The sequence below is a fragment of the Mus musculus genome, chromosome 10, assembly GCF_000001635.26.
Source record: "Mus musculus strain C57BL/6J chromosome 10, GRCm38.p6 C57BL/6J".
Lineage (NCBI taxonomy): Eukaryota > Metazoa > Chordata > Mammalia > Rodentia > Muridae > Mus > Mus musculus.
Genome location: NC_000076.6, coordinates 88,226,816 through 88,254,031, shown reverse-complemented (window position 1 = coordinate 88,254,031; position 27,216 = coordinate 88,226,816). Strand labels below are relative to the sequence as shown.

The following is a 27,216-nucleotide window of genomic DNA, read 5'->3' as shown; positions in this document are numbered from 1 at the left end:
GTTGAGAAGCAAAGAAATGTTCAACATCCTTAGCCGTCAGGGAAATGTAAGTCAAAACTACTTTGCGATTTCATCTTACACCTGGCTGAATGGCTATGATTAAGAAAACCAATGAGAGCTCCTGCTGGCTAGGATGAGGAGGAAGGGGAGCACGGTTGCTGGGGGAGTGCAGACTTGTACAGCTACTTTGGAAATTAGTGTGGCAGTTCCTCCGGAAGGTGGGAATCAATCTATCTCAAGGTGCTTCCTAAAATACATACATACACGAATGTGATCTAAATAAAAATCCTCAAATAATGGGGAGACAGAGTCCAAACGGGACATCACTTGTCACCAAATGAAGCTTCCAGTACTAGGAATGGTAACATCTACTTGAGTTGTTAGTTAAAGGTGTCACATGGGAATCTCCAAACAATCCAGTCTGTTGTAAGACTATTTCTCTCCAAAAACGAATGGCATGGCCATATTGTTGAAAAAGACACTTACACGAATCACTGAACATGGAGAAGTCAAGCCAATGCCCACACAGAGCCCTTTATCCCTATGTTCTAGCATCTTTGGTACAGGAAGGCACTGTGCACACTACCAAAGGGAAAACACCCACCAACAAAGCTACAGAGGGTTTGATGCACAGCGGTGTCCTGCCTGAATGATATGCTAGTGTAATGATAGTGCAATGGTGGCACAACCTTGTGGGATTAGCCAATCTATATCTGATTTGACCTAAGGCCCAACACTGCTTGGTGACCAAGAACCTGAGACCAGATAGCCCATGGGCCTAGGCAAAAAGCTGATGGACACATGGCCTCATTCCTGACCCAGAAGCTATCTCCAATTGATAACCACTTGAAAATAAAAATTTAGTTTTCTCCAAGGGAGTCTCACTGAGGAAACAAACTACTCTTTTTTTTTTTTTTTTTTTTTTTTTGGTTTTTTGATACAACTCTCTGTGTATCCCTGGCTGTCTTGGAACTCACTTTGTAGACCAGGCTGGCCTCAAACTCAGAAATCCGCCTGCCTCTGCTTCCTAAGTGCTGGGATGCACCACCACCTCCCAGCAACAAACTACTCTTAAGGGTAGGTTGTGTGCCCAGCAGTAGATGGCTAACAGAAAATGAACTCAACAGCATCTTTGGAGGTTTCTTGTTTCCTAACTTTTTGACAAGTCTTTTAGAAAATTTTTATTATTCATATTCTATTTATTTCTATTATGTAGAATAAAATATATTCTCTCTCTCCCTGCCTCTCTGTCTGTGTCACTTTTACCGCACAGGTCCTTCGTGTATATAGTATGGCTACTGGCTTGGTGTTTTTACAGGATTCCTGAGTTTGTGAACATGTGCTTCTGTGCTTCTATGTCTGTTTCCTCTGCCCTGCAAAGGGGGGGGGGGGCTCTTCCTACTGTTCGTTTACACTGGACTATTATGATGTGTTAGTTTTTGCTTTATCTGATTTTATTGTCCCTTAGAAGTCTGTTTGTTTTCTAATGAAAGAAGAAAGGGGGGTGGGGGGGTGGATCCCAATTGGAGAAGAGGTGGGGAGGAGCTGGGAGCAGCGGCAGCAGGGAAAACCATGGTCGGGATATATCATATGAGAAAAAAAATCTATTCTCAATAAAAGGAAATGGGGGGGGGGGGAGAGATTGTAAAATGCCTACAACTGCTGACAGAGCTGCTTTAGTTTGCGGTGCTGTTCTGCCTCTCTCTGCAGCTGAGACTAAATCAGATTAAGACAAGGCCTGGGGAGGAAACTCTTTTCTCTCCTACTCCCCTCCCACTGTAAGTGATGGATGCTCCGGCCAGGAACCGAGAGAGCAGACCAGTTAAGGGATCCTGGATCTTCCATGAGCTCCCTGAACTGCAGGAGCTCGGCATCTGACACACACAGCTCAGCACATGAAAAGGAGGAGCCTCACATGTATCTCACACAAAACAAACGTTCCAAAGGGGAAATAATGAAAACAAAGGAACAAAAGCAAGATACAAGCACACACCAAATGAAAACACAGCAGTAATAGGTCATTTATGCTGTGGCTTGTTACGTGGCTTCTTATATTGCATTTTAATTTGGAAATGATATTAACAGAATATAGTTAAGTACAACTATTTCCACCTTAAAAAGTTTTTTACATGTAACACCACAGCAGATTTGTTTGTGTTTTTGTTTTTCGTTTTGAGACAGTGTTTCTCTGTGTAGCTCTGGCTGTCCTGGAACTAGCTCTATAGATAGACCAGGCTGACCTTGAACTCAGAGATCCTCCTGCCTCTGCTTCCTGCATGCTGGGGTTAAAGGTGAGCACCAATACCATGTGGCTAGCAGATTTTTTTTTTTAAAGTAAATTCCTTTCTTTGTTTTGTTCTTGGTGCTGAGATGACAAGTGCCATTCCACTCTGCTCAGGTCATTCTGGCTTTCAAAGGGGCCAGATGTGGTAAGACTAGGGATGAAGAAAACCATCTGAGGCATGACAAAGAATCCCTGTGCTCTGTGTCTTGCACAGGCATCAACTTTAGACTGAATTCAGTTGTTCTTCAACAAGATCAGAATGGGGAAGCTGTTTCTAAAGTCAATTTTAGAAGATGGACTGGAAAACAGAGCCAATGAGCCAATATTAGCCTATTCTAGAACTTTCTGGTCTTTGGGATATAAATTCTAGAATTAGATCAGGACCAGGTAATGATATTTTGGCAGATGCAACACACGAAGCATTTCCTCTGAAGACAATTCAGACATCTACATAAGACATGGGCACATAGTTGCCTGGAGGGTCTACTCAAAAAGAGGCCAGTATGTTCATGTGGGCTTCTTGGTGGTTCAATGAGCATTTTAGAAATGATATGGAAGTATATTGGCCATGGCATGATGGTTAAAGAAGAGTTCATGTTTTGGAAGAGAGAACAGGAATAAATAATATTCATGGTATATGCAAAGTTCACTGAATGAGAACAGGAGGAATAACCTCATTCATTCAATATCTCTGGCATATCTTGAACTACAAAGCCCTATTCTGTTAGCTTAACTGAAAAGGCCAAGGTTGGCTTTGAAGCCTCCTCCTAAATTTTGTGGTTGCAAACTATCTCTTAGGCTAGGGATTATTCAACAAGACTAGTTCCTTCTCCTGAGGGCTCTGCTCAGTTCATAGGTAAGGAAGGTGTTCTACTCTGCCCTAAATTAACATTTGACTTACAGTCTAATTAAAGCAGTGGGAACTGGTGGGATAGCTCAGTGGTACTTCCAGAGGATGGGGGCCGGGGAGGGATGTTCACCCATCACCAATAATGAGGTGGCAACTCATTAACTCATAGTTAACAGTACTGTAACTCCATGCTCAAAATTCCAGTTCCATGACCTCAAATGCTTTCTGTCATGAGGGAGTAATGGAAATTAAATTCATCTTTTCTTTAAAAAGCTAAACATTTCTCAAACATTGACTTTTGGATATTGCAAATCAGGCAGTACAGGAGTTACCCCCAGAAGAGACACGGAAGGTACAGTTTCCAGGACAGTGTACAGAGAAGAGGAACTTAGGACAGTTTGGCAGTCTTCCTAAACTGGGCAGAGTTTAGATTATAAAGATACCAAAGCAGGACAAGTCAGGGCCCAGAATGCTAGAGAGAGGAGCTGGAACAAGATACCGACAAAGAGTCTCCTGGGGCTTTAGCTAAATTGTAGCCAGCGTGTGGTTGTGAGCAAACTATCAATGCTGGAAAAGAAGCTTGAAGGGAGAAAGTTGGAGCATCCCCAGGGCACACAGGGCCGGATACTGCATGTTCCCATGGGCCAGAGTAGAAAGCCTTCCATACCTATGAACTGAGCAGAGCCCTCAGGAGAAGGAACTAGTCTTGTTGAATAATCCCTAGCCTAAGAGATTGCAACCATAAAATTTAGGAGGAGGCTTCAAAACCAAATAATTAGGCCTAAGTAAATCACTGGCCATTCCAGTACTAAGAGCAAACAAATTAAAATCCTAGGAACATAGATAACATTCCTAAACCTGATGGTGTGTCTATGGAGAATTTTCTTAATTGCTACTATTGTGAGAGGACCCAGGCTACTAGCTGGAGATGCTATCCCTGAGTGGGAGGGCCTGGGCTATGAAAGAAAGGTAGCCGAACAAGCAGGGGGACAGAAGCCAGAAGCTGTGTTCTGTGGTTCCGCATCAGTCCCTGTCTCCGGGTTCCTGCATGCGTTACTGTCATGACTCCCCTCCCTGACAGCCTGTCCCTTAAAAGTGTAAGCTGAATTAAACCTTCTCCTTTCCCAAGTTGGTTTGGTCAGTGTTGTATGACAGCAAGAGAGGTGCAGACTAGGAACTTCGGGTGTACACTAAGGAATGGCACAGCTGAGTCATAGTACTGAGACGAAAGGATGGACCATCTAGAGACTGCCATACCCGGGTGTCCATCCTATAATCAGCCTCCAAACGCTGACACCATTGCATACACTAGCAAGATTTTGCTGAAAGGACCCAGATATAGCTGTCTCTTGTGAGGCTACGCCAGGGCCTAGCAAACACAGAAGTGGATGCTCACAGTCAGCTATTGGATGGATCACAGGACCCCCAATGGAGGAGCTAGAGAAAGTACCCAAGGAGCTAAAGGGGTCTGCAACCCTATAGGTGGAACAACAATATGAACTAACCAGTACCCCCTGGAGCTCCTGTCTCTAGCTGCATATGTATCAGAAGATGGCCTAGTCGGCCATCATTGGAAAGAGAGGCCCATTGGACTTGCAAACTTTATATGCCCCAGTACAGGGGAACACCAGGGCCAAGAAGTGGGAGTGGGTGGTTAGGGGAGTGGGGGGGGGTGGTATGGGGGACTTTTGGGATAGCAATGGAAATGTAAATGAAGAAAATACCTAATAAAATTTTTTTTAAATTAAAATAAATATTAAAAAAAAAGACTATATAAGCCGGGCGTGGTGGTGCACGCCTTTGATCCCAGCACTTGGGAGGCAGAGGCAGGCGGATTTCTGAGTTCGAGGCCAGCCTGGTCTACAGAATGAGTTCCAGGACAGCCAGGGCTACACAGAGAAACCCTGTCTCAAAAAACAAAACAAAACAAACAAAAACAAAAACAAAAAAACAAAAAAGACTATATAAGATTAGTGAAACAAGCTACACTTCCTGTTCTCGAAGCTGAGCCTAAGGCCCAAACTGTCTGTTTTCTCTACCATCTGTTTTAGAGGAGAGTATACGGACTACAGAAGATTCAGAAGAAACTAAAGTTACTTTGTATGAACCAATAATGTTGAGGCTATTACACGTTTGTCAAAACCCATAGAACTGCCCAGAACAGTGGGTCTCAAAAGACTCTGTAGACTAGTTTAAAATAATACATTAATATGTATTAATTTAACAAATGTATCACTGAAGCAAGATTTTTTTTAATGACATAACATTTATTCCCCTCAGGATAAAAGAGTTGACCTGCTTCACAGCAGCCTCCTTTAGGACACATTGCAAAATAAAAAGGGGTTCAACTGCAGGCCAGGTCACCAATGTTTTTCTACCCTTCTAGGAGTGGAAAGTGCCCTGGCCAGGCAGAACAGTGGTAAGATTACTCTGAATAAACAACACTCAGGTCCCTTTTGGTATAAGAGCAGTGTGTGTAATGGTGCCAAAATGATGGTCTATAAGCCATGGAAGAAACTGGGTCGGTAGAAGGGAATAAACCCAAGTACCAGAGGGACAGGCTGGGCTCCAAGGAAGCAGTAGGCATGGGTCAGGTAGAAGCCAGCGGCAGGCAGGGAAACACCAAGTCTTTACTCCTTCTTGTCTGAGGGACCACATCCTGATGCCTGCAGCTTGGCATGCTCTTCTAGTAGGCGGTCCTATTCTTTGGTCAGGCCCTCAGACTACTTCTGTGTAGCCAGAGTCTCATTTTTCAGCTTTCTCAAGATTTTTCTGGTGCTGGCCAGCTTATCTTTTAGCTTCTTCAGGCTCTTGTTCTCTAACTTCATTTCAGTACTCCCAACATCCAACCTGCCTCCATCCTCAGCAGTTTCCTTTTTTTTTTTCCCCGAGACAGGGTTTCTCTGTGTAGCCCTGGCTGTCCTGGAACTTACTCTGTAGACCAGGCTGGCCTCGAACTCAGAAATCTGCCTGCCTCTGCCTCCCAAGTGCTGGGATTGAAGGTGTGTGCCCCACTGCCCAGTAGCAGCTTCCTTCTTTAGCTGATCATTCTCCTCCATGATTTCTAGGCTGCCTCGCTGTCACTTTCTGCCTGCTTTTTAAAGGCCTCATTGGAGGCCAGCAGTGTGGCCTGCTGGGTGATGAGAGTCATCAGGCGTCTAAGCAGGAAGGCCAGCAGCAAGGAAAAGCCAGCAATATAGAGAATCCTGGATTGTTCTGGAGGTTCACCTTTTCTGTCTCATCATCATATTTCCAGATCTCACATACAGCATCAATGACCAACAGCACAAGGATGACAATGAGAACTGCAAAGAAAGTGTTGCCATAGGACACTACTAACTCGACCAGCCGGGATTGAAAAATCTTCTGCCACCTTTTGGGAGAAATGAAGGGAATGCAGAGAAGCAACACAGTAAAGACCTCTGCATAGAGGAAGGTGACAACTGCAGTCCACTGCAGACTCATCCTTTGATTTAAAGGTTTTCAAGAGAGGGATGGGAGCTTGTTTCCAAGTTGCAGCCTATGCGCACATCCCACTGCAACTCTCATCAATGCTCAGGTCTGCCCTCTCAAGCAAGATCTTAAAAATAGGGAAAGTGGGGATGTGGGGTGAGATGAATTTATAGGTTTGTGTATACTATCCACTTAAAATGCTATAAATTAAAAAATGTTTGAAAATAAAATCTAGATAGATAGTTAGATAAAAGAAATGAGAGACTGGGAGCTTCGTTCTGTGTCAGCAGGCTTGTCTAGCATCCTAGTACCAAGCCAAACAATGAATGCAGTGTCAAACATTTTTTTCTGTGCTGTATCCTGTATCCCTCATTTCTTCTTCTGGCACCAGCCACACCTATAGGACATAGTTCTGAGCTCATATTCACCCACAGCAACAATTACCCAGGCATTCTGGTCTGGTAACAGTTTCAGGATCATCTTCAGTCCTTGGTAAGCTTCTCTTTGCATGGAAGCACATCTGGGAAGTGTAGGGGCAGCTATGGAAGCTGCCTAACCAAGGCTCTCAGTTCTGTCTGGGGGATGTCTGGGAGGCTCCATCAGCATCCCTGCGGACCTCAGGGCATCCACACCTAAGCTGGCAGCCTGGATGATGCTTCTTCACACTCCTTTTTTCCCTCTCCTTCTTCCTGTTCTCTAGATTATGCTTCCTGGGATAACCTCGCAGATAACCCACACAGACCCAGGACCTCTGCTCACACTCCACTCTCAGTGGGCCTAAACTAAGAACACTATTAATCAAGTGCTTTTATATATCTTTCCAACTAGACATTGTAGACATTTCTCTAGGCTGTGTTTAAGTAATTTGCTATGAAGATTTACTTGCAAGGTAACAGAACTTTTTAACTTACGAAATGTAATGTTCTGTCAAGGAGACCAAGGAGTTGATGACGGCGATGACTCCGTACTGTAATCATCCCACTATTTCTATTTAGTAATAGATACAATAAGATATCTGACTTTGGTAATATGTAAGCTATTGGCTAAGGTGTATGAGTGTGTATGTATGCATATATATATGTATATATATGTATACATACACATACACACAAATATTGTCAATGAATTGCTTAATAGCTGTGTATAAGTTGCCAACACTGACTAGAAATCTCACCATAGTACTAATTTCCATCAGAACTTTCTTCAATAAGCTTACAAAATAAAAATATATACAATAATTTTCAAACTAACATTCACTAAATTGAAAACTTAAGACACATTCTCTTATTTTTACATGAAGTCTATATTTGATCGGTAAACCCAAACTAACTCCAGCTTAGAATGTTCATTGAACCCATCTTACTATTTACAGTGCTTGTAGCAATTTATGTTGTTCTGTTAACTTCAGAGCATTTTATTTGGTCAACAAACCATATTGAAAGATTATAAATGCTTTATTATTATAATTATTTTTAAACAGAGAAAGGTTGGGGAGGTATGCAGTAGCATTTGGTGATGTTTATCACGGAGAGCTAGATAGAGCGTAGGCTCTTTTCTAGAACGTAAATACATTCTTCCACGTTCTGTGTGATTCCCCCAGTCCCTTAGTCACTGAAGGAAGAGTCACTATCTGAACTTTCTTCTACGGCTCTTTCGCTTTCGCCATTTGGCACCGGGGCATCTGGCTTCCTGAAAAAGAAGGGAAAAATTGAAAGGTTTTTCCCCAGCTGAAGGCAGCACTTACAGACTGTAAATTAGCTCCATCTTGGAATGCTGTTGCTGATAAACCTGCCACGTCTATCTCATTACCATGGAGACACAAGGACAGACAGAGATGTGATCCCCGTATAGGCTGGCATGCCCAGGGCGAAGTTCCGGCAGCCTGGAGAGCACACAGGGGTAGAGAGGAAAGTCAGGAGTGGACAGGGACTGAAAGCTGTGGAGACTCAGGAGCAGAAAGGAGTTCACGAATGGCCTACAAGTGCCGGCAATATGGAAGTTCTGAGGGAGAAGGAGCGCACAGCCAAAGAAGGTTCTTAATGTCTATGGGATGTTTTCATTTACAGTCTGTTTTTGTGTTTTTATTCTAGAGAATGAATATGAAAAAGTATGAATTGGTTAAAAAAAATTACTGTCTCAAAGACAGCACAACAGGAAACACAGATCGCTTACACCCAAACTTTGTAGGAGTGTGCTATACTAAACAAAATAAAACTTAACAGGGCTTTTAAAAGTCATTTTGAGAGCTCCGGCATTAAAGCATGTGCCTTGGAAGTGTGAGGACCGAGTCTGCATTCCCCCAAAGCACACGCAGGGCCAGAGCTACGACACACGCCTGTAAGCCCGAGACAGTGAAGCGGGAAGGGGAGACAGGTGGACTCTTGCAGCCTTCTGGTCAGTCAGTCTATCTTACCTGGTGACATTTCAGGACACTGAGAAACCTTGTCTCAAGCAACAGGTGGAAGGCACCCGAGGAATGACACGCAAGGTTGTCCTCTGACCTCCACTGGACAAGCACACGTGAGCATGTGCACACCCCCACACATACATATGCCACGCCCAGAAGCGTGTACCTCGCCCCTCCCCGACTCCTCACACACAGATGTTTTCAGTGGGCCTCGGTAATGTGAGTGCCTGGAACTCATTTATACTACCGGGCTCTAACTCAGCTTCGAGTCACGCTTATCGGAAAGCAAGGTACAAAAGGAAAGCACACAGCTGGGGAAAGCAAGAGAGAAAGCTCTGTGCTTCTAATTAAAGCGACCAGGGTTAGTTCTGCACCAGGTCCCTTGGTTCTTATTGAAGATTTAGAAGACTCATTGAGTAGAAATTATCACTAGCATGAGGCAATATATAGTCTTACCTGTTACTTTTAGCTACTCAAAATTATGGCTAAAATATGATTTTAATATATCTGGTTTGTCATTAAAACAACAACAACAACAGCAACAACATGGTAGCACTGCTCCTACCTGTCAAATATAAAGTAATTGACTATGCTGAGCAGTTTTAGATTATGCCATTAAGGCAGTCACACGTATCCATCGAAGAAGAGTTTTGAAGGTTTGAAGCAGCGTTTCCAGGTTTGATTGACACTCTGTAACCCTAAAATACTAATTGTCACCCTTCCCTGAGACAACAGCTCTAGAAGCAGTGAGGACAGCACAGGGCACATTCTCCTTATGTTTCTCCCTGCTCTATGGCTCATGTCTAACATCTCCCCGACTCCACTGAGACAGTCGCACCATGTAGCTCTAGAACTCCCTATGAAGAACCTGGCCTTGAACTCACAGAAATCCTCCTGTGTGTCTCCTAAGTGCTGAGATTAGAGGATGCACCACCACATCCACCTTCCATTTTTGTTAATTTTAAAGGAAAAAAGTTACTTCGGGGAATTATTTCAATACTACACCAAAATTATATTAGTATCTGTAGTGGCTATTCCTGGTTGTCAACTTGACTATATTTGGAATGAACTACAATCCGGAATTGGAAGACTCACCAGTGACCCTTATCTGGAGGCTTGGAGATCCTTATCTGGATCTTGGTATGAAGATCTTGAGCCATAGTGGCTATGGATTCCAGAAGATTGAATCTCCGAGTTTAAGGAACACACCTTTAATCTGGGCTACGCCTTTCATCTGGGATTAAAGGTGTGGTGGAACACACCTTTAATCTGGGCTACACCTTCTGCTGGAGACAATATAAGGACATTGGAAGAAGGGAGTCTAGCTCTTGCTCTTGCTCCTTTGCCTGCTTGCTGCGTGAGACTGAGTAACTGCTAGATCCTTGGACTTCCATTCACAGCTGCGACTGAATCATTGTTGGGAATTGGGCTGCCGACTGTAAGTCATCAATAAATTCCTTTACTATCTAGAGACTATCCATAAGTTCTGTGACTCTAGAGAACCCTGACTAATACAGTATCTATGTCAATTCAAACAAATAAAGCAATAGACACATTTACCTAAAATAAATGCTATTTAAGAAAAGGGTTGGCTGGGTAGAGTGATGCATGCCTATAATCTCAGTATTTGGAAGGCTGAGATAGGAAGAGTGCTGTGAGTTTACAGTCATACTGGCCTGTACAGTAAGATCTTGTATCAAGAACAAAATAACAAATTTGTTTAAATCAAAAGGGTAAATATAGTTAAGTTTAGAAAGGAACACAACTTAAAATGTAATGTGCAATGTAACCACTTAATATTAATTCTGCTGTGCCACAAATGTGAGAGTTCATTCCATTATCTTCTACAATTTTCATTTCTGGTGATTTCTGGTGATTTATAGCTTGCATTGTCATTAACATCTTTGGGAAGTTTATGCCTAGGTTTAATCTTTCTTTGTTTTGAGGCTATTATAAATGGGACTAACTAATGTCTTAGCTATTTCTTCTCAGTGAGCAGAGTGACTGGAAAGAAAACCCTCTATCCACCAGCAGGTACTGAACATTCCTTTCCCCGGACTCCTGTCTACTAATGTGGCATTCTGTAATCTGCTACTTTGCTCAAAATGCAAAAGGCCTGCAGTGGGGGCCTTTGGGGTCTGTAAACCACAAGATCATCTGCATATCATCTGCAAACTGATGGTAATTTGACTTCTTCCTTTCCTATTTGTATCTGTTCATTTTCCTTGTGTGGGGCGGGGGCTGGGGACTGGTTGAGCTTATTTATTGCTGGTAGGAGTGTCCAGTTATGAGGAAGATCAATATGGAAGTTCCTCAAACACTGAAAAACAGAATTTCCATCTGATTCATACATATTGCTTTTGAGAATATACATTTCCAAAAGAACCAGAATCAGCTATCTATAGCAATAGCTGCATGCCCATGTCCAGTACTACACTACCAACAATAACCAAGTTATAGAATAATCAGGCTAGGTGTTCATCAGTAGACTGATGAATAAATAAAACATGGTATATACACACACAATAGGAGTTTAGCCACAATGAAGAACAAGATTATGCCGTCTGCAGGGAACTAGAGGCCATCGAGTTAAATGAGATAAGCTAGTCCCTCAAAGATGAGCATCATATTTTCTCATATGTAAGACCTGATAGAGGGGACTATATGGAAATGAGTCAGGGGCTACTAGCAAAAAGAGGAAAAGAGAAAACAGAGTAAGTAACAGGGTGCATGTGATCAATTACATTATTAGTATATGCTAATAAGAAGAAAAAGTGTGAGTGCAGTCATTCACAGATCCACATGATGCCCATCCCCTGGGCCTAGTTATTTCAACTGAAAACTTCCTGCAGGTTCCACTGGTAGGATTCAGAGAGGAGAGTCCTCAGTGGCAGGAGACACATGGTGTGATGAAGCAGGCGGACAGAAGGATGTCAGCCTTCAGCTCTCCTGAGACTCTGGGTCTCCAATGCCTGCACTTCCTACCAGGAGCCAGTGACTTCCCCTAAGGCTCAAGCTAATCTACATGGGCTTTGTAATTCTGAACATGGGGTGTTTAAAACACATAGATTGTTGATTTAATATTTTTTTCATTAAATAAATATTTAATTTTATGCTTAAAACCATAGCCACTTGAAGGATACACAAATCAAATAAACATTCTTTGGAAAAATATTTATATAGATACTTTGAAATCACTTTTATTTTCTTTACATCTAAAGCAGTTGAATTTAGTGAAAACTATATAACAAAATCTTGTTAGAATAACTAGGGCAGAGCAGAAGGTTGCAGAAAGAAATCGCAGTATTTACTCAAATGATTTTCCTATGGATTTTCACTGTCATACTAAAGTTTTACTGTCAATCAGTGGTCTTTGAGAGCTCTGTGGTATAGCAACAGGCACTCAAGGGAAGAGTGGACACTGAGGTTCTGAACAGACACAGCACCGACTAAATACAAACCTTAAGGCTCCACCCCTAGATAAACAGCTATCGAAATCAACGGCAGCTGGGAGAGGCAAAACTGGGTTATCCAGTCCCAAGTGGTCATCATAAAAACATACAGATGAGCAAGTTCTACAATGTAGACTAAGCAGGATGAATATGTGTGTGTGTGTGTGTGTGTGTGTACATGCATATAAATACTCATTGTATATGTGTGTATATACGTACATTTACATCACTTATAGAAGAGGTCATACATTTGAGAGGGAGTTGGTGGGTACAGAAGGAGCTAGAGGGCAAAGGGGCTTGGAAATGGTGAAAAACAGCATTTGTATATTTAATTCTCAAAATAACAAAAGTTACAAATCAGACAAAATTGCAATGACAGTGGAGCCCAGTGGTGGACAAATGTTCGGTATATTCTTACCAGTAGCTGCTAGTCAGTAGTTGAAAGCTGGCAACTAAAAAATACTGAATGAGTAAAAATTCAGACCAAATAAAATTCACCTATTTTTTTTTTTTTTGAATTGTGCAGTTGTGGAATTGAGATCTATTTTTAATCAGTTTAACCCTAATGTTTGTTCCATCACATGGTTAGATAGTGTGATGGCTTGTTTATGTTTGGCCCAGGAAGTGGCACTATTAGAAGGTGTGACCCTGTTGGAGTAGCTGTGTCACTGTGGGTGTGGTCTATAAGATCCTCATCCTACCTGCCTGGAAGTCAATATTCTGCTAGCAGCCTTCAGATGAAGATGTAGAATTCTCAGCTCCTCCTGCACCATGCCTGCCTCAATGCTGCCATGCTCTTGCCTTAAGATAATGGATTGAACCTCTGAACCTGTAAGCCAGCCCCAACTAAATGCTGTCCTTATAGGAGTTGCTTTGGTCATGGTGTCTGTTCATAGCAGCAAAACCCTAACTAAAACAGAAGTTGGTAACAGGAACTGGGGTATTGCTGTGGTAGGCCTGACCATGCGTTTGATTGGAAGAACGTGGATTTGGGAAGCAGTGGAATGCTTTAAACGGGACTCAATGGGAGATCCTAGTAGGATCATGAAAGACGTTGTTACTGAGAATGATTTGAATTGTGTGAACCTGGCCAACGAGGTTTCAGTGGAGAATTTCAGTATGTGGCCTAGAGACAGTTTTTGTGGTATTTTGGTGAAGAATGTGGCTACTTTTGCCATTGTCTGAGGAGTATGCCTGAGGCTAAGGTGAAGAGACTCAGATTAATTGCATTGACAAAGTCTCAGAAACACCCATCATAGACTTTGCTCTCTGGTTAAGTCTCATGAAGAGCATTTTAAACGAGCATAGCAAGCTGAGAAAGGAAAACTATAAAATATATGGTTCAAATATTAAAGGAGAACCAGGAAGTGAAATGGAGCTGAATCCTGTGTTCAAGGATAGTACACTGAATTAAGGGAGAAGTGACCTTGAGGCAAGATCCCTCCAGGTAAATTTAGGTCCAAGCAATAAGCCTTTAATCCCAGGAGGCAAGGACAGGCCGATCTCAGAGTTCAAGGCTAGCCTAGAACAGGGCAAGTTCTAGGTGAAGAAAAGCTTAAATCTAGACATGGTGTTACATATCTTTAATCCCAGGAGACAGGCATACAGAACTCTGAGTTCCAAGTCAGTCTACAGAGCAAGTCCCAGGACAGCCAAGCTTAAGCAGTGAAGCAGTTGGAAAACAGAAAGCTGGTGATAATGTAATCGAACAAGAGAGCCACGTTCCAGCCCCAGCAAGCAGCAGAACTTGGCAGCTTCGGTCATGTGGTTCTGGCTTTCGAGTGAAAAATAGAAGGGACTACTGGGACAATTGATGCTGGATAGCTGGAGCTAAGAAATTAGTGGTGATTAAGAAGAGACCAGCATCACTGAGGTGAAATCTTCTGGGAAGTGTTTTCTGACAGCACAAAGAAGCTATGTTCCAGAGATAGCCAAGGTTGTACTTGTGCTGCAGCTGGACTTGGCAATGTGTAAGGGTCACCCAGGTGGTACTGGTTTTGAAGGCATGAAGGGGTCATGAAGAACAGATAAGGCTTGGCACTGTGAGCAGCCATGAAAGGTCATTGGTGAAGATACAGCCTCGGTTGCACATGATTAGCCAGGACTGAAGTAGTCATCCAAAGGATTTGAGGCCTATCACCATGTAGAGAGCCTATGAGAGGCTATTGGTGAAGCCTAGTTGGAGCAGGAAGACCCCAGTGTATTGGAGATGCCAGTACCATGGGATGATCACCAAGAGCAGCAGCAGCAGTGGAGTGAGCTCAACCTGAGCTTAAGAGTGCTACAGAGGGCAGAGCAGAAGTGACACCAGTCCTTTGGAGGAGCCCAGATCATGTGTAGATTCAAGACATTGGAACATTAATTAGTAACAGTGAAGTTGCCTCGGAGACCCCAAGATATTTAAGATTCCAGAGCCATGGGCTATCTGCTGAGGAAAGTTGCTAAGAGGGAGTAGAACCAGCCCAGGAGAAAGAAGTCTGTTGTAGTAAACAAAGGTTTAAAAAAAAGGAGTCGGAGATCTGAAGACCACTTTGACATCAGACATGGAGATGCAGAGTTTGTAGTTTGCCTAGCTTTTTCCTGTCTTGCTTTGGGGATTACAGTTAAGTGATTGGATGAATCTCAGAAAATACTTTGAACTTTGGATTTTAACATTGTTGAGACTGCTATAGTCCATGGGGACCTTTGAAGTTGGACTAAATGTATTTTGCATTATGCTATGTTTAGGTATGGCCACCACAGACTCATGTTTGGACAAGCCTATGGGGGCCAGGGAGTGGAATGTGATGGCTTGTATATGTTTGGCCCAGAAAGTGGCACTATTAGAAGGTGTGACCCTGTTGGAGTAGGTGTGGCACTGTGGGTGTGGGCTATAAGACCCTCATGTTAGCTGCCTGGAAGTCAGTATTCTGCTAGAAGCCCTCAGATGAAGATGTACAACTTTCAGCTCTGCCTGCACCATGCCTGTCTGGATGCTGCCATGCTCCTGCCTTAATGATAATGGACTAAACCTCTGAATCTATAAACCAGCCCCAATTAAATGTTATCCTTATAGGAGTTGCTTTGGTCATGGTGTCTGTTCACATCAGTAAAACCCTAACTAAGACAGATAGCTAGTGGAGGAGCTGAGAAGAACACTGATGGGCTGGAGAGATGGCTCAGTGGTTAAGAGCACTGACTGCTCTTCTGAAGGTCCTGAGTTCAAATTCCAGTAACCACATGGTAGCTCATAACCATCTGCAATGAGATCTGACACCCTCTTCTGGTGTGTCTGAAGACAGCTACAGTATATTTACATATAATAAATAAATAAATAAATAAATAAATCTTCAAAAAAGTTCCATTCAGTATTTTTTTTTTTTTTTTAAAAAGAACATTGATAAACAAGGAAATTTGTTTTGGAAATTCTGCCATGTTTATCAGTTTCCCATTTTCTTGTATACCCGCTGTGGCTTTGTGATGAGTTGGATAAAGTGGCCACTCACATTTACTCTGTTTGTCAGTAGAGCATGAATGTTTGTAGACCTAGCTCCATCCCATCCATACTGGCTGGTTTTATGTTAGTTGCACGCAGGTAGAGTCATCCCAGAAGACAGAGCCTCAATGGAGAAAATACTTCCATAAGATCTGGTTGTAGGCAAGCCCGTAGAGCACTGTCGTAATTAGTGAGCAGCGGGGGAGGGCACAGCCCATGGTGGGTAGTGCCATGCCTGGGTTCTATAAGAAAGCAAACTGAGCAAGCCAGGGGAAGCAAAAAACTGAACAGCACTGCTCCATGGTCTCTGCATCAGCTCCTGCCTCCAGGTTCCAGCCTGCTTGAGTTCCTGTCCTGACTTCTTCCAGTGATGAACTATGATCCGGAAGTGTGAGCCAAATAAACCTGTTTCTTCCCCACTTGCTTGTTGGTCATTGTGTTTCATCATAGCAATAGATGCCAAGCTAAGACACCATCCCAGGGGAGCAGGTCCTGAGTACCTTTCTCAGCTCCAGATCTGACCCCCCCAGTATAGGGTCAAAAATAAAAAGGTCTGCTCTTTGCTGCATAGCTGGAAGGAGAGGTTTTCAGTTTGAGAAACTAGAGTATAATTTTAGAAGATGATATGCTGTGTATGAAATGCACCTGTTGAAAATATGAGGGTACACACGCAACTCAGGATCATAAACACGTTCTGACCTCAAGGCTTGGTAAATCCATTGTTTAGAATTTGCCACATATTCCTCATTAAAACATTCACAAACCACAGCTAACAGTCACAAACACTCACTGCCGGTCAGAACTCTGCTAAGCACCTACACAATCACGGAGGAGCTGACCCTTTCCATTTCCCATGTCACTGAGGTCTCCGTGGCTACAGAGATGAGAGTGGCAGGGCAGACTCTAATCCTGACCGCCTTATGCTGACTGTCTCTTGTCTAACTGAGCCTGCGCCTCCTTTAATCACAGGAACTTGCTCCTAAGATGCACAGGGGCAAAGGCCAATCTGTCACCCTAGAGGCACAGACCTTTTTATTTTTGACCCTATGTTGGGGATCAGATCAGTTATAGGAGTCTGTCTCATTACCTAAAGCTAATAAAAACACAGAGTGTATAAAAAGTTATACTTTTAAAGGAAAGAGAATCAGGACACTTTTTACTGCAAGTTCTTGGAAGAGGCTTATTTTCTACCTAAGATTCTAAATAAAACTGTGCTTTCCTTGGATGGCACATCCCCTCTTGTACTTGACGTCAGACTTCTCTGCCCAGGTGAAGGTTCCTAACCTGTGTAAACCCGATTCCGCAGCACTAGAAGGCCTCTGAACAAGGTGGCCATTCCACAGATACTAAGCTAAAAGGAGATGGGAATGGTAGTAGTGGTGATTGTTAGTGAGTCAGTCCACTCCGAGCAGTGCCCCTGGTGGCCACCGATGTGCCCATGAGGTAATGGGTCAGAAGTCTGCCTCTAGGCTGTGGTTATGGACGCTTTCTGTAAGGCCATGCTAACTGTTACTGGAATCTACCCTCCAACTTGGCACCCATTTCCTCCCAGCTGAATGTTCCTAACATTTGTAGACAAGGACACGCACTCACATTTGCTAACAGTAACAGACGAGCATGCTGCACCCCTGGACCTCTTAAGTGATGATACCTAATCCTCTTGAAGCACAAGGAGTTACCTAGGCCAACAGGATAAGGGAGAGAAAGGAGTTCTGAGGAGAGAGAAGACAACATATAAAAATGCCAAAGGGGAATAGGAAGATGCTAGGTTCAGATAAATACAGGCCATTTGCAATGGCTGCACAAAAGAAATGTACAGAAGTAGCAAGAGCGGAAGAAGTAATCCAGGACATGGTGGAAAAGCATTTACATGCGACAGTAAGAAGCTATACGCGGCAGGCAAGAATGAAGTGATGAGCGAATCCACGTGGAGTGACGGGGATGGCTTGAGAGAGAACACAGAAGCACAGCAGGTGCTCCTGCCATAATTCAGGGGAGATGATGAGAGGACGAACGAGCAGCAGTGGGCTGTAGGCATGTGAGTGAGCACGCGTACGTGGTACTGAAGATGAGACGAGTCCTGGTGACTAATACAGTAGGGAAGGGGACAGGAGCAAAGGTCACTTCAGCTCGTAGTGTCAACAGCTGATGAACCAAAAGACTACGTATAGAGACTTTGTTTAGAAAGGAGGGGAAAAGAAACAAGTGGACCAGAGACTGGGCATGTAGACTATGCAGATGCTGTGCAGATGTGCGGGACAGTGGCTTTCCTGTCCTCCAGAGTGAAGCATCATCATTTTAAAGGTCATTTTTGATCTTCGTTATTATTTATGGCCTATTGTGTATTTCCAGAAGCGAAAAGAGTCGCAATCCATGGTAAATGTACTTATAATTATGCAAAGAGAGTACCAAAATAGATTAAACCCAAATGTCCAATTCTTATTAAACTACATGCCACAATTCAACTCCTTTTAAAATGTCAGAAACAATTTCCAGAACACATTTTAAACAACGCAGATACCTTTTGTTCTAGTCACCAAGCCACATTTTGCAGACGATCCTTCTGCCATTTGGAAACACACCAAGTGAACATACATGTTGGAAAATCCATTGTTGGCAGGCTTAAAGACATTCTTGAATTTTACATTTTTGAAGATAAAATATGAGAAGATGACTTTTATGGTGTTTCATTTCCATAATGCACACCTTTTCCTCTGGAAAGGTGCTGGAGCCAAGAACAACTGCAAAGCATACTGCTAGCACAGTCTGAATGCCTGGGTAACGCCGGGCAAGCAAAAACTCCAACTGGAGAGACTCTTTACTAGTGTCTAGGTACTTGCAGAGCAGAAGAGTTGTGAAGAACCCATTAAGATATATAATTTATTCAGATGACCCACACAGCAAGGTTGGCGTGGATAGGATGAATTATTATCAATGTACTGAGGCATCATTTCTCAGCATTTCTAAAAGACATTTTAAAATAGCATGTAAACTGACATGTGTTTCATAATAACTATGAATGTGCACCAGGACACTATTTATCCCAGTTACTTCTTAGACTGGCTTAACCTAGGTCATGGTAGAATATATTTCTTATGTATTGTCGCCTTGAGTAGAAACTGAGGTAGATAATATCTTGTCACATCACTGCCAAAGAAAAAGTCAGTTTGAGGAAAAACAGCAGCAATAACAACAGCAGCAACAGCAACAGCAACAACAACAGCACCAGCAATAGCAGCAGCAACAACAGCAGCAACAGCAACAGCACCAGCAATAGCAGCAGCAACAACAGCAGCAACAGCAACAGCACCAGCAATAGCAGCAGCAACAACAGCAGCAACAGCAACAGCACCAGCAATAGCAGCAGCAACAACAGCAGCAACAGCAACAGCAACAACAAACCCTATAAGCCCAGCCACCAAATTCTGGCAGACTCATAACTGAATTTCATCTCCTGAAGTGTGCCTTGGCTGGTTTTAGTGGCCTATGATATTTCCTTTTCTTTTTAACATAGCATGGGCATGATTTATGATGATCATATTCTCAACTATAAAACACTGTATAGGAAACATAAGAGAGAGCTTGGAATGTTTTTGTTGTAACTGACACATTTCCTATTGTGTAGATGTGATTTTATAGAATTATTACTCACTCCAGTAGCTCCGGGTCCAGTCCTTCTGAGATCATCTTGTCTCTGATTGCCATCACTGGAACACCCTATCAAAGACACAGGGTAAGAATACAGTTATCACAAAGCCTTCCTCATTATCCCCATGAACAACCTAAAGGCGTACATGGAGGCACCTCAGGGTTTAAAACAGCTCTTCCTTTTCTGCTATGGATATGTGTGCAGAGCTCTTGAAGGATCTCAGGGCATGTGTTACACCGACCCGACGGAATCAGCGCCATCGAATCCACATAACTCAAACTGAGTCACCGGGACTATCACGGGGCTACTGCTGCTGCTGTGCAGGGTGAGGAGACTGCATTCGCATCAAAAGGCGGAAAGCATGGAGAGCTGAGACGACAGCGAGTTTGGCTAAACTGATAGAATGAACAGCTAACTACGCTATCAAATAATAATAATAAACCATTTCAGAGCTTTTTAAAACATAGCATATATAAGTGTAAATGGTCATGTAATAACCAAACACTCCGGCTCCGATTAGATACCTTAGGAACGCAGAAGCTAAGCAGTATATTACCCATCTTCTCAACACCACTACAGACATGAAGCAAGGACAATAGAGTGGTAGAGTGAAAAACACTGATAGCACACGATAGCATTCAGGTTAAGATGAATACAAATGTATTTGAAAACAAGAGCTCACTCGCTGAGTAAACAGCCCCATATCTTCACATCGCTGGGGGTGGATATGTCACAAAACCTGTGGCAGCACCAAATGGTTTCTCAAAGTAGTGCACTCTGAAATTAATTCAAACTTAAATACACGGAGAATCTGAGGTGTTTCTGTCAGTACTTGTCTGTGCTGTGGCAACCATTTTCTGTGAGGTAGAGTCACTGTGTTCTGAGAAGTAGATTATGATAGGGTTGGAAGACAAAGAGAATGGAAGATAAAAGTCTGGGCCTTTGATAACTTACAGAGTTAGACAAGACAACTGCAATATTGAAAGCAAAACAAAAGGCCCATCTGTCTGCAGCCGAGTAACCGAGAGGTTAGAACAAGCCCTACTTTTGAAGTCTAGTTCCTAAAGCTAAGACTTGGGTAAAAGAATGAAAGCCCAAATCCACTACTTACATTTATACCAAGAGATCAGTATGTCTCCACCCTTACCTGAGAAGCTCTTTTTGCAGTGAATGGTGGCTAACAGAGCCATAGCTGGCCAAAGTACAGATCCTCAGTGCCTGTGGAGAGCTCAGCTCTGATGGGAAATCTATGTCACACCCTCTCCTGCAAAGACTTAGGGGATGGTCATGGAAGACAGGCCAGAAAGACAATGCATCAGAGGCTAGGGGGACTGACCACTGTCACACAGATGAGCTCTCGGTTCCCCTGGTTGCAGGCATAGAATCTGCACAAGATCAGACCAGTCAAAAGTGCATCAAGAATCGGGAGAGGCTCACCAAGCCCCACTGTTAACACAAAGGCTCTAGAGGTGGGAGAGAGGGTCAGAGATAGGCCACCATGCTCCAGTGGCTGGCCCTACACCCATGCACAGACTGGCTGCACCAACTGCTAGCAGTGGGAGAGTGGGAGGTGGTGTTGTCTATTTAACTATTTAGGCTAACAGAATGAGAGAAGCTTAGAACAGTTCATTTTCCAAAAGCACCAATGTCCTATGGCTAAAAGGGGAAAAGAACAGAGCTCATGCCATATTTCCTAAAAACAAGAAGAACCAAAGAACCTCTCAGCTCCCATTAAGTATGATTTGATGTCATAAGGTCTTTCTACAAACACAACTATGTGATTTATTTATCATATGTTAGCATAAGCCACAGGACATCACTGGAAAGGTTACAAAAATAAATTACAAAATCCAAAAAACAGAAGAGAAAAAAAATGAGTTTAAAAAAAAAAAAATCCAAACAAAACAAGAAGAAGAAGAAGAAAAAAAAAAAAAAAACCCCAACAGCAGACTCTCCTAAAATATAGCACAAAAGGGCCAAGGAGATGGGAGGGAGGTGGGGGTGGGGGACTGTGGGGATTCAGGAGTGAAAACTAGGGATACTGGTAGAATCAGATAACCTCCCATTTTCATAGATCCATGGAACTGATTAGAGCGGAGGAATAATGGACTTCTGAGCTTGAAACTCCATATTTTAACCTTACTTTTCTGGAATTAGTTACAGGAAGAGAGCATGGAAACAGGCAACATCCAGGGAATCCCTGTCCCATTTGTATATTGACACAGGTAAAGGAAAAAACACTCAGTTTTCAATCTTCTGCCCTGCAGAGGCTTCTAATCACAGCTTAATGTTAAGTCTCATAAAGTATGCTAGAAAACAAAACCCCTGATTGCGCCTGTGTTCCAAGAATGCCTTCGGACGGGACCTGCTGTTGTATCTGCAGGGCTCCTCAGGGATCTGCTGTTTGCTACATTCTTGCTAGGAAGGACTTCAAGTAACAGAGTCTGGTTTGTTAACCATCAAAGAGAAGTGTCCAATTTCTAATCACGAAGAGACAAAGCGGTGGTCTAAGGAGGACACAAGAGACCTCAAAAACTGAAGTCTACGGAACTGTGGGATTTTTTTTGGCAAGTGACGAGGGCAGTTTGTCCAACATAAGTAACGAAGGAGAGAGAAGGCAGCCATGGGACTGGTGTTCCAAAAACTCATGTCTGCATTTGCGTCACTGGAGAAAGTGTGTAAAGAAGCCACGGTAATGAAATTAGGATGGCAGTACTAATGGTTAAACACTAGTTTCTTATATCACAAAAACTGTACGGAGGTTTCTAGGCCTGCCAATATTTACACATATCCGTTATTGCGTTAATGAAAACCAAGCTACTAAATCTCTCTATAAACCATGTTGAAATTTTCCTAAAGTTTTAGCTCCAAAGGGGTGGGGGAGGGCTGTGCTCCTTGAAAAAAAAAATAACAAAAACAAATCCTTATATTTTAGGGTTTTTGTTTCTTTCTCATTTTAGGAATCGAAATGCAATAATTTAGTTGTAAGAAGTGGGAACTATGAAGCACTTTCCTTACATAGAGCAAGTGTAATGAAAGTCTTCTGAGTGGTCAGGAAGACACACTTTGTTTTGTGGAGGTAGTGGAGGGGAGGTGACACCTGTAACCTGATCCCCAGGAGATCCCAGGCTGGGTTACACAGCAAGACTGTCTCAACCCGTTTTCATTTGCAGAGAGAGGTGTGTATAAAGTGTAAGATGCTATGGGCTGGAACAGGAGCCCGGGCACTCCGATCAGCTTCTGTAACGTGGTGAAACTGACTCAATCATATCTATACCTTTTGCTGTTTCAAAAGTGCTATTTCTAATCATTTATGTTTGGGCAGTTTTTTATTTTGAGACAGGATTTCATGTAGCCCAAGCTTGCTCAAATAAACCATGTAGCTGGGGGCTGGCCTTGACTTACTGATCCTCCTGCCTCCACTTCCCAAATTGTGGTATTACAGGCATGTATCTCTATGGTTAAGAATGCCATTATAAAAACACATCACATTTTATGAAATGGTATGTTCTTATGTTAAGGATAAATTTTTTATAAAATATATATATATATATATATATATATATATATATATATATATATAGAGAGAGAGAGAGAGAGAGAGAGAGAGAGAGAGAGAGAGAGAGATAGATAGATAGATAGTTTGCTGACCAAATGTTCAATGATTTTTTTTCCTCCTGCGAGCGTCCAGTAAAGGAATATAAAATTAATTTAAATAAATATCTTTAAAACTTTAACATGTATGTAGCTATCTAAAGAAGGAAGCACTGTTATGAAGACGTGTACAGATTGAGAACGTGCTATGTTCGGATATTAATGTGGAGATTGTTGCTACTCTTTCTAACTCGAGCCTAAATATGCATGTGGGTTACAAATCTTGCCTGGTGGCAAACACAGTCATTTCTAGGAAAAGGAACAGTGACCAATTTCTTTTGCAAGGATTATTTCAAGTGATGAGTGTTCCAGTCAGAAGAGCTTCCTCACTGTTATAAGCTATCTTTAAAGATGCAGGGACAGCTCATAAGAAAAGATGGGCAAAAGCCACACTAGCCATTCTCAGGGCCCAGATAGTTGGTAAGAAAACTACCATGTCTTTATTAATAAAATAAATATATTTTAATAGTCCTGTCTCTATCTTTTGGGGACAAGAAATTAAAGTCCATCTGGATACATATGAAGTTTTAAAAGCTTTGAAAAAAATCATTTCCAAAAGTTAGGGATCTATTATTATGAGATAATTTAAAACATAGCTACATCAATTTTCCCATGTTATTAACACCCTTCCATGCCCCATAAAATATACTTGTAACATAATAAATTTCATGTGCTAATGACCAGCAGAGTGCATAAAATATTTTCTTTGCATTTCTAACTACTCAAGTATTTGTTGATTTAAGAGTAATTTGGTGCTTTGGGAGCCTAATTTCTTCCCCTTTACTGTCATATAAAAGAGGTATAGAGAACTTATTTATCTTTGGGTTTTGTTTTGTTTTTTGGTTTTTTGTTTGTTTGTTTTTGGTTTTTGTTTGTTTGTTTGTTTGTTTGTTTGTTTTTGGAGACAGGCTCTCATTATGCAGCCTTGGCTGGCCTGGAGCTCACTATGTAGACCAGGCTGGTCTCAAACTCACTAAGGTCTGCCTGCCTCTACCTCCTGAATGCAGGGATTAAAGGCTAATCCATAGTGGAGCCATTACCTCATTCTCCTCAGAGGATAGCTTCTTTCTACATGTGTATTCACTTACATTTTACATGTCACTGTACTTTAAATTTCTGACTACACCTGCAAACAATTTGAAAATATTTATTCAAATTATGCATGAGTGTGCATGTGTCTATCTATATAAGGGCATGTGCACATGAGTGCAGGTACCCTCAGACTCCAGAAGAGGGGGCCAGATCCTTGAGTTAGTGTTGCTATGTGGGTGCTGGAATAGAACACAGTTAAGTGTAAAATGTTCTTTATACTATTGAGCCTTCTTTTCAGCCTGGCCAAGTCATTATGAAATCATTTTAGAACTTGCTAGTCAAATTACAAGTCTATGAGTTCAGATGTCAAAAACATGCACATATTATTTAAGTAAATTTAACCCCATTTCTCCAAATATAACACTGAAGGTTCCAGTGATTGACTACATGGAACGTTTACTTCTGGGTTAATTTTCCATTTGGGGTGGGGGTCTCAACAGCTGCATTAGGGGTCTCTCACTCTTTGACCTTAGGAATCCATACATACGCAAAGAAAGATGGTCAGGGTTGGACATTCATGGGGGTTACAGAAATACAGTAAAGAGCCTTGAATCTGCTAATGATATGTCGTCAGCCTTAGTCTAAGCAAGAAATTAAGGGTTGGCCCTTTGTGAACCGGGGCCAGAGAGGTGTTGCTGTGTGCATGAGTCTTTTCAGGCATGGTACTCAGGTGGACCTGCTGACAGGAAAGCCTCCTGAGGGAGTGTGGTCTTGTGGTCTTTATTTATCCTCTCACAAATTAACCAAACTGACAGATAAACAATTAACAGGAAAGGTGAGGAACTATGTATTTGTAAGAGGAACAAACAGAAGGAAGTAACTACTTAGAGTTCAGTGGCTATTTTTTCCCCTTACCCATCTGGAGAACTTTCCGGTGTAGAGCCTTATCTCTGGCAGACTGATGAACCAAATGCACATACAGGTCGGGTGAGGGGAGGACCTCACTTTCAGCAATGACTGTCCCTCCAATATGTGCCTATCTATGCTTGACGGCCCCTTAGGAGGTCCCAGAGAGGATGCTGTCTGAGAAACGAGAGAGGTTGTGTAATAAAGGAGATGGAGTCACGAGTGTTTGCTTACTTGTGCTTTCTGTCTCTCCAGGATGGATGGGAGCGGGCGCTGTGCTATAGTGATTTCCCACAACTGGAGCTCAATGTACCGGCACTTAGCAAAGTTAAAGAAAATGAATATTTGCCTTGAAGATATTTCAAATAATGTACTTTATGTATTCTCTAAAGTGTTTTAATTATAATGCCATTAATAAAAAAATCTAATGAGTTCATGAATACATTTTTATGCTGACTTTTATGCAGGTCCTGGAGACTGAACTCAGGTCAGGCTCAGTGGCAAGTGACCTGCTGAGCCATTCTGCTGGCTCTCAATTACATTTTGAATATTCTTTTGCATTTTCTGTTTTCTTATTTACCACTTATCCCTTTTAAATTACTTAAAATTTTATTTTATTTCTATTTGTGTGTGTACAGCACACATGTGTGACCTCATGTGTGTGCACATGTGCGCACATGTGCGTGTTGGGTGTGTACTTGCTGGTGCCTGCAGTGGTCAAAAGATGGTATCAGATACTCTGGAGCTAGAGTTACAGGCAGCTGTGAGGCCCCCAATATGGGTGCTGGGAACCAAAGTGCAAAAGGAGCAGGAACTCTTAACTGTTGAGCCATCTCAATACCCCTAAAACTTGTCTTTAATTAAAATTCATATTTAAAGTATCTGATACAACATTGCAAACAGAGAGCTCAAGTGTGCAGTAGCCAAGTGTCTCTCAGCAGCTCTAGGGGAGCCTGGCTCCAGGTGAGCGCATCAGCTGGTTGACACGTGGCTGTTCTCGCGACAGAGAAGTGTTGACCTTCTGAAGGGTCACGACTCAAATTACATTTTCCAAACACAACAAGCACCAAGCGTAAACGCAGTAAGACGAACAACAAGCTCCTGGACAGAAATGAACACCTTGATAAATGCAGCCCATGAAGCATGAGAGTGGAGACCCCCTCGGGGGCATGGCAACAGTGACGTCATGAAGGACAGCAGCGTGGAAACAAGGGAGGAAGGAAAACCGCAGTGACCATACAATACAGGAGCCCAGTCTGCATGGCACAGACTTCCTGCTATCCTCACCACACCTCAGGGAAAACATGGGGCTTAAAATCTGAGTTCAATTTACTGTTTATTGCTAACAGCATATTTATACAGGAGGGTAGGGAGAAGAGCTGGGTCAGGTGTCACAGGCCTATAGTCCTGTCTGCCTGGGAGTCTGAGACAGGAGGACAACATGCTCAAGGACTGCCCAGACTACAGAGTACATTCAAGGCCAGCCTGGAAATTCACTGAGACCTCATTTCAAAAAACAAGAGCTGGGTGCCCAGCACTAGGGAGGCAGAGGCAGACAGATCTCTGAGTTGGAGGCCAGCCTGGTCTACAGAGTGAGTTCCAGGACAACCAGGGCTACACAGAGAAACCCTGTCTCAAAACAAACAAACAGACAAAGAAACAACAACAAAATCACACCCCCTCCAAAAGCCCACAAAACCCCAAACCCAACTCAAATAAAAAAAAGCAACCCTCTCCTCAAACAAACCCAAAATTTAAAAGTTAAAAAGCAGGTTATAGCTATAGCTTAGTGGTAGCGTATAGCTTCGTGTGTAGGAACACAGCATTTGGGAGGCCCTGGGTTCAATTCCCAGCACTGAAGGGAAAAAAAAAAAGCCAATAAGAAACTCCCCAACATGTACATACTTTAAAGGCATACACATACTTTAAAGGCATATTTCTTTTTGTTTCATTTTTGTTTTGTAGATAGGAACTCAGTATATAATCCAGGCTGATCTGGGTCTTCTATACATTCCAGGTTGCCCTTAAATTAGTGATCTCCCTGCCCCAGCCTC

General features: G+C 42.5%; 1 protein-coding gene and 1 pseudogene across 9 annotated transcripts in view; both read right to left on the bottom strand.

The window, feature by feature from the left end:
- The window catches only part of Washc3 (WASH complex subunit 3), a 123,043-nt gene that overhangs the window by 70,108 nt on the left and 25,719 nt on the right, over positions 1 to 27,216 (bottom strand). For 7 of the 9 annotated variants that reach the window (XR_003948780.1, XR_003948781.1, XR_003948777.1 and 4 more), the window contains exon 6: positions 19,574 to 19,638. Coding sequence is in view for 2 of the 9 variants with exons in the window: in NM_026070.3 (NP_080346.1) it covers positions 8,192 to 8,276; positions 19,574 to 19,638 (150 nt within the window). In the remaining 7 variants the exon portion in view is untranslated. Of the gene's footprint in view, positions 1 to 7,873; positions 8,277 to 19,573; positions 19,639 to 27,216 lie in introns of those variants that run through there. The other 2 variants (NM_026070.3, NM_001122960.1) reach the window with 1 other exon arrangement.
- On the bottom strand, positions 5,398 to 6,618 carry Gm8415 (annotated as a pseudogene).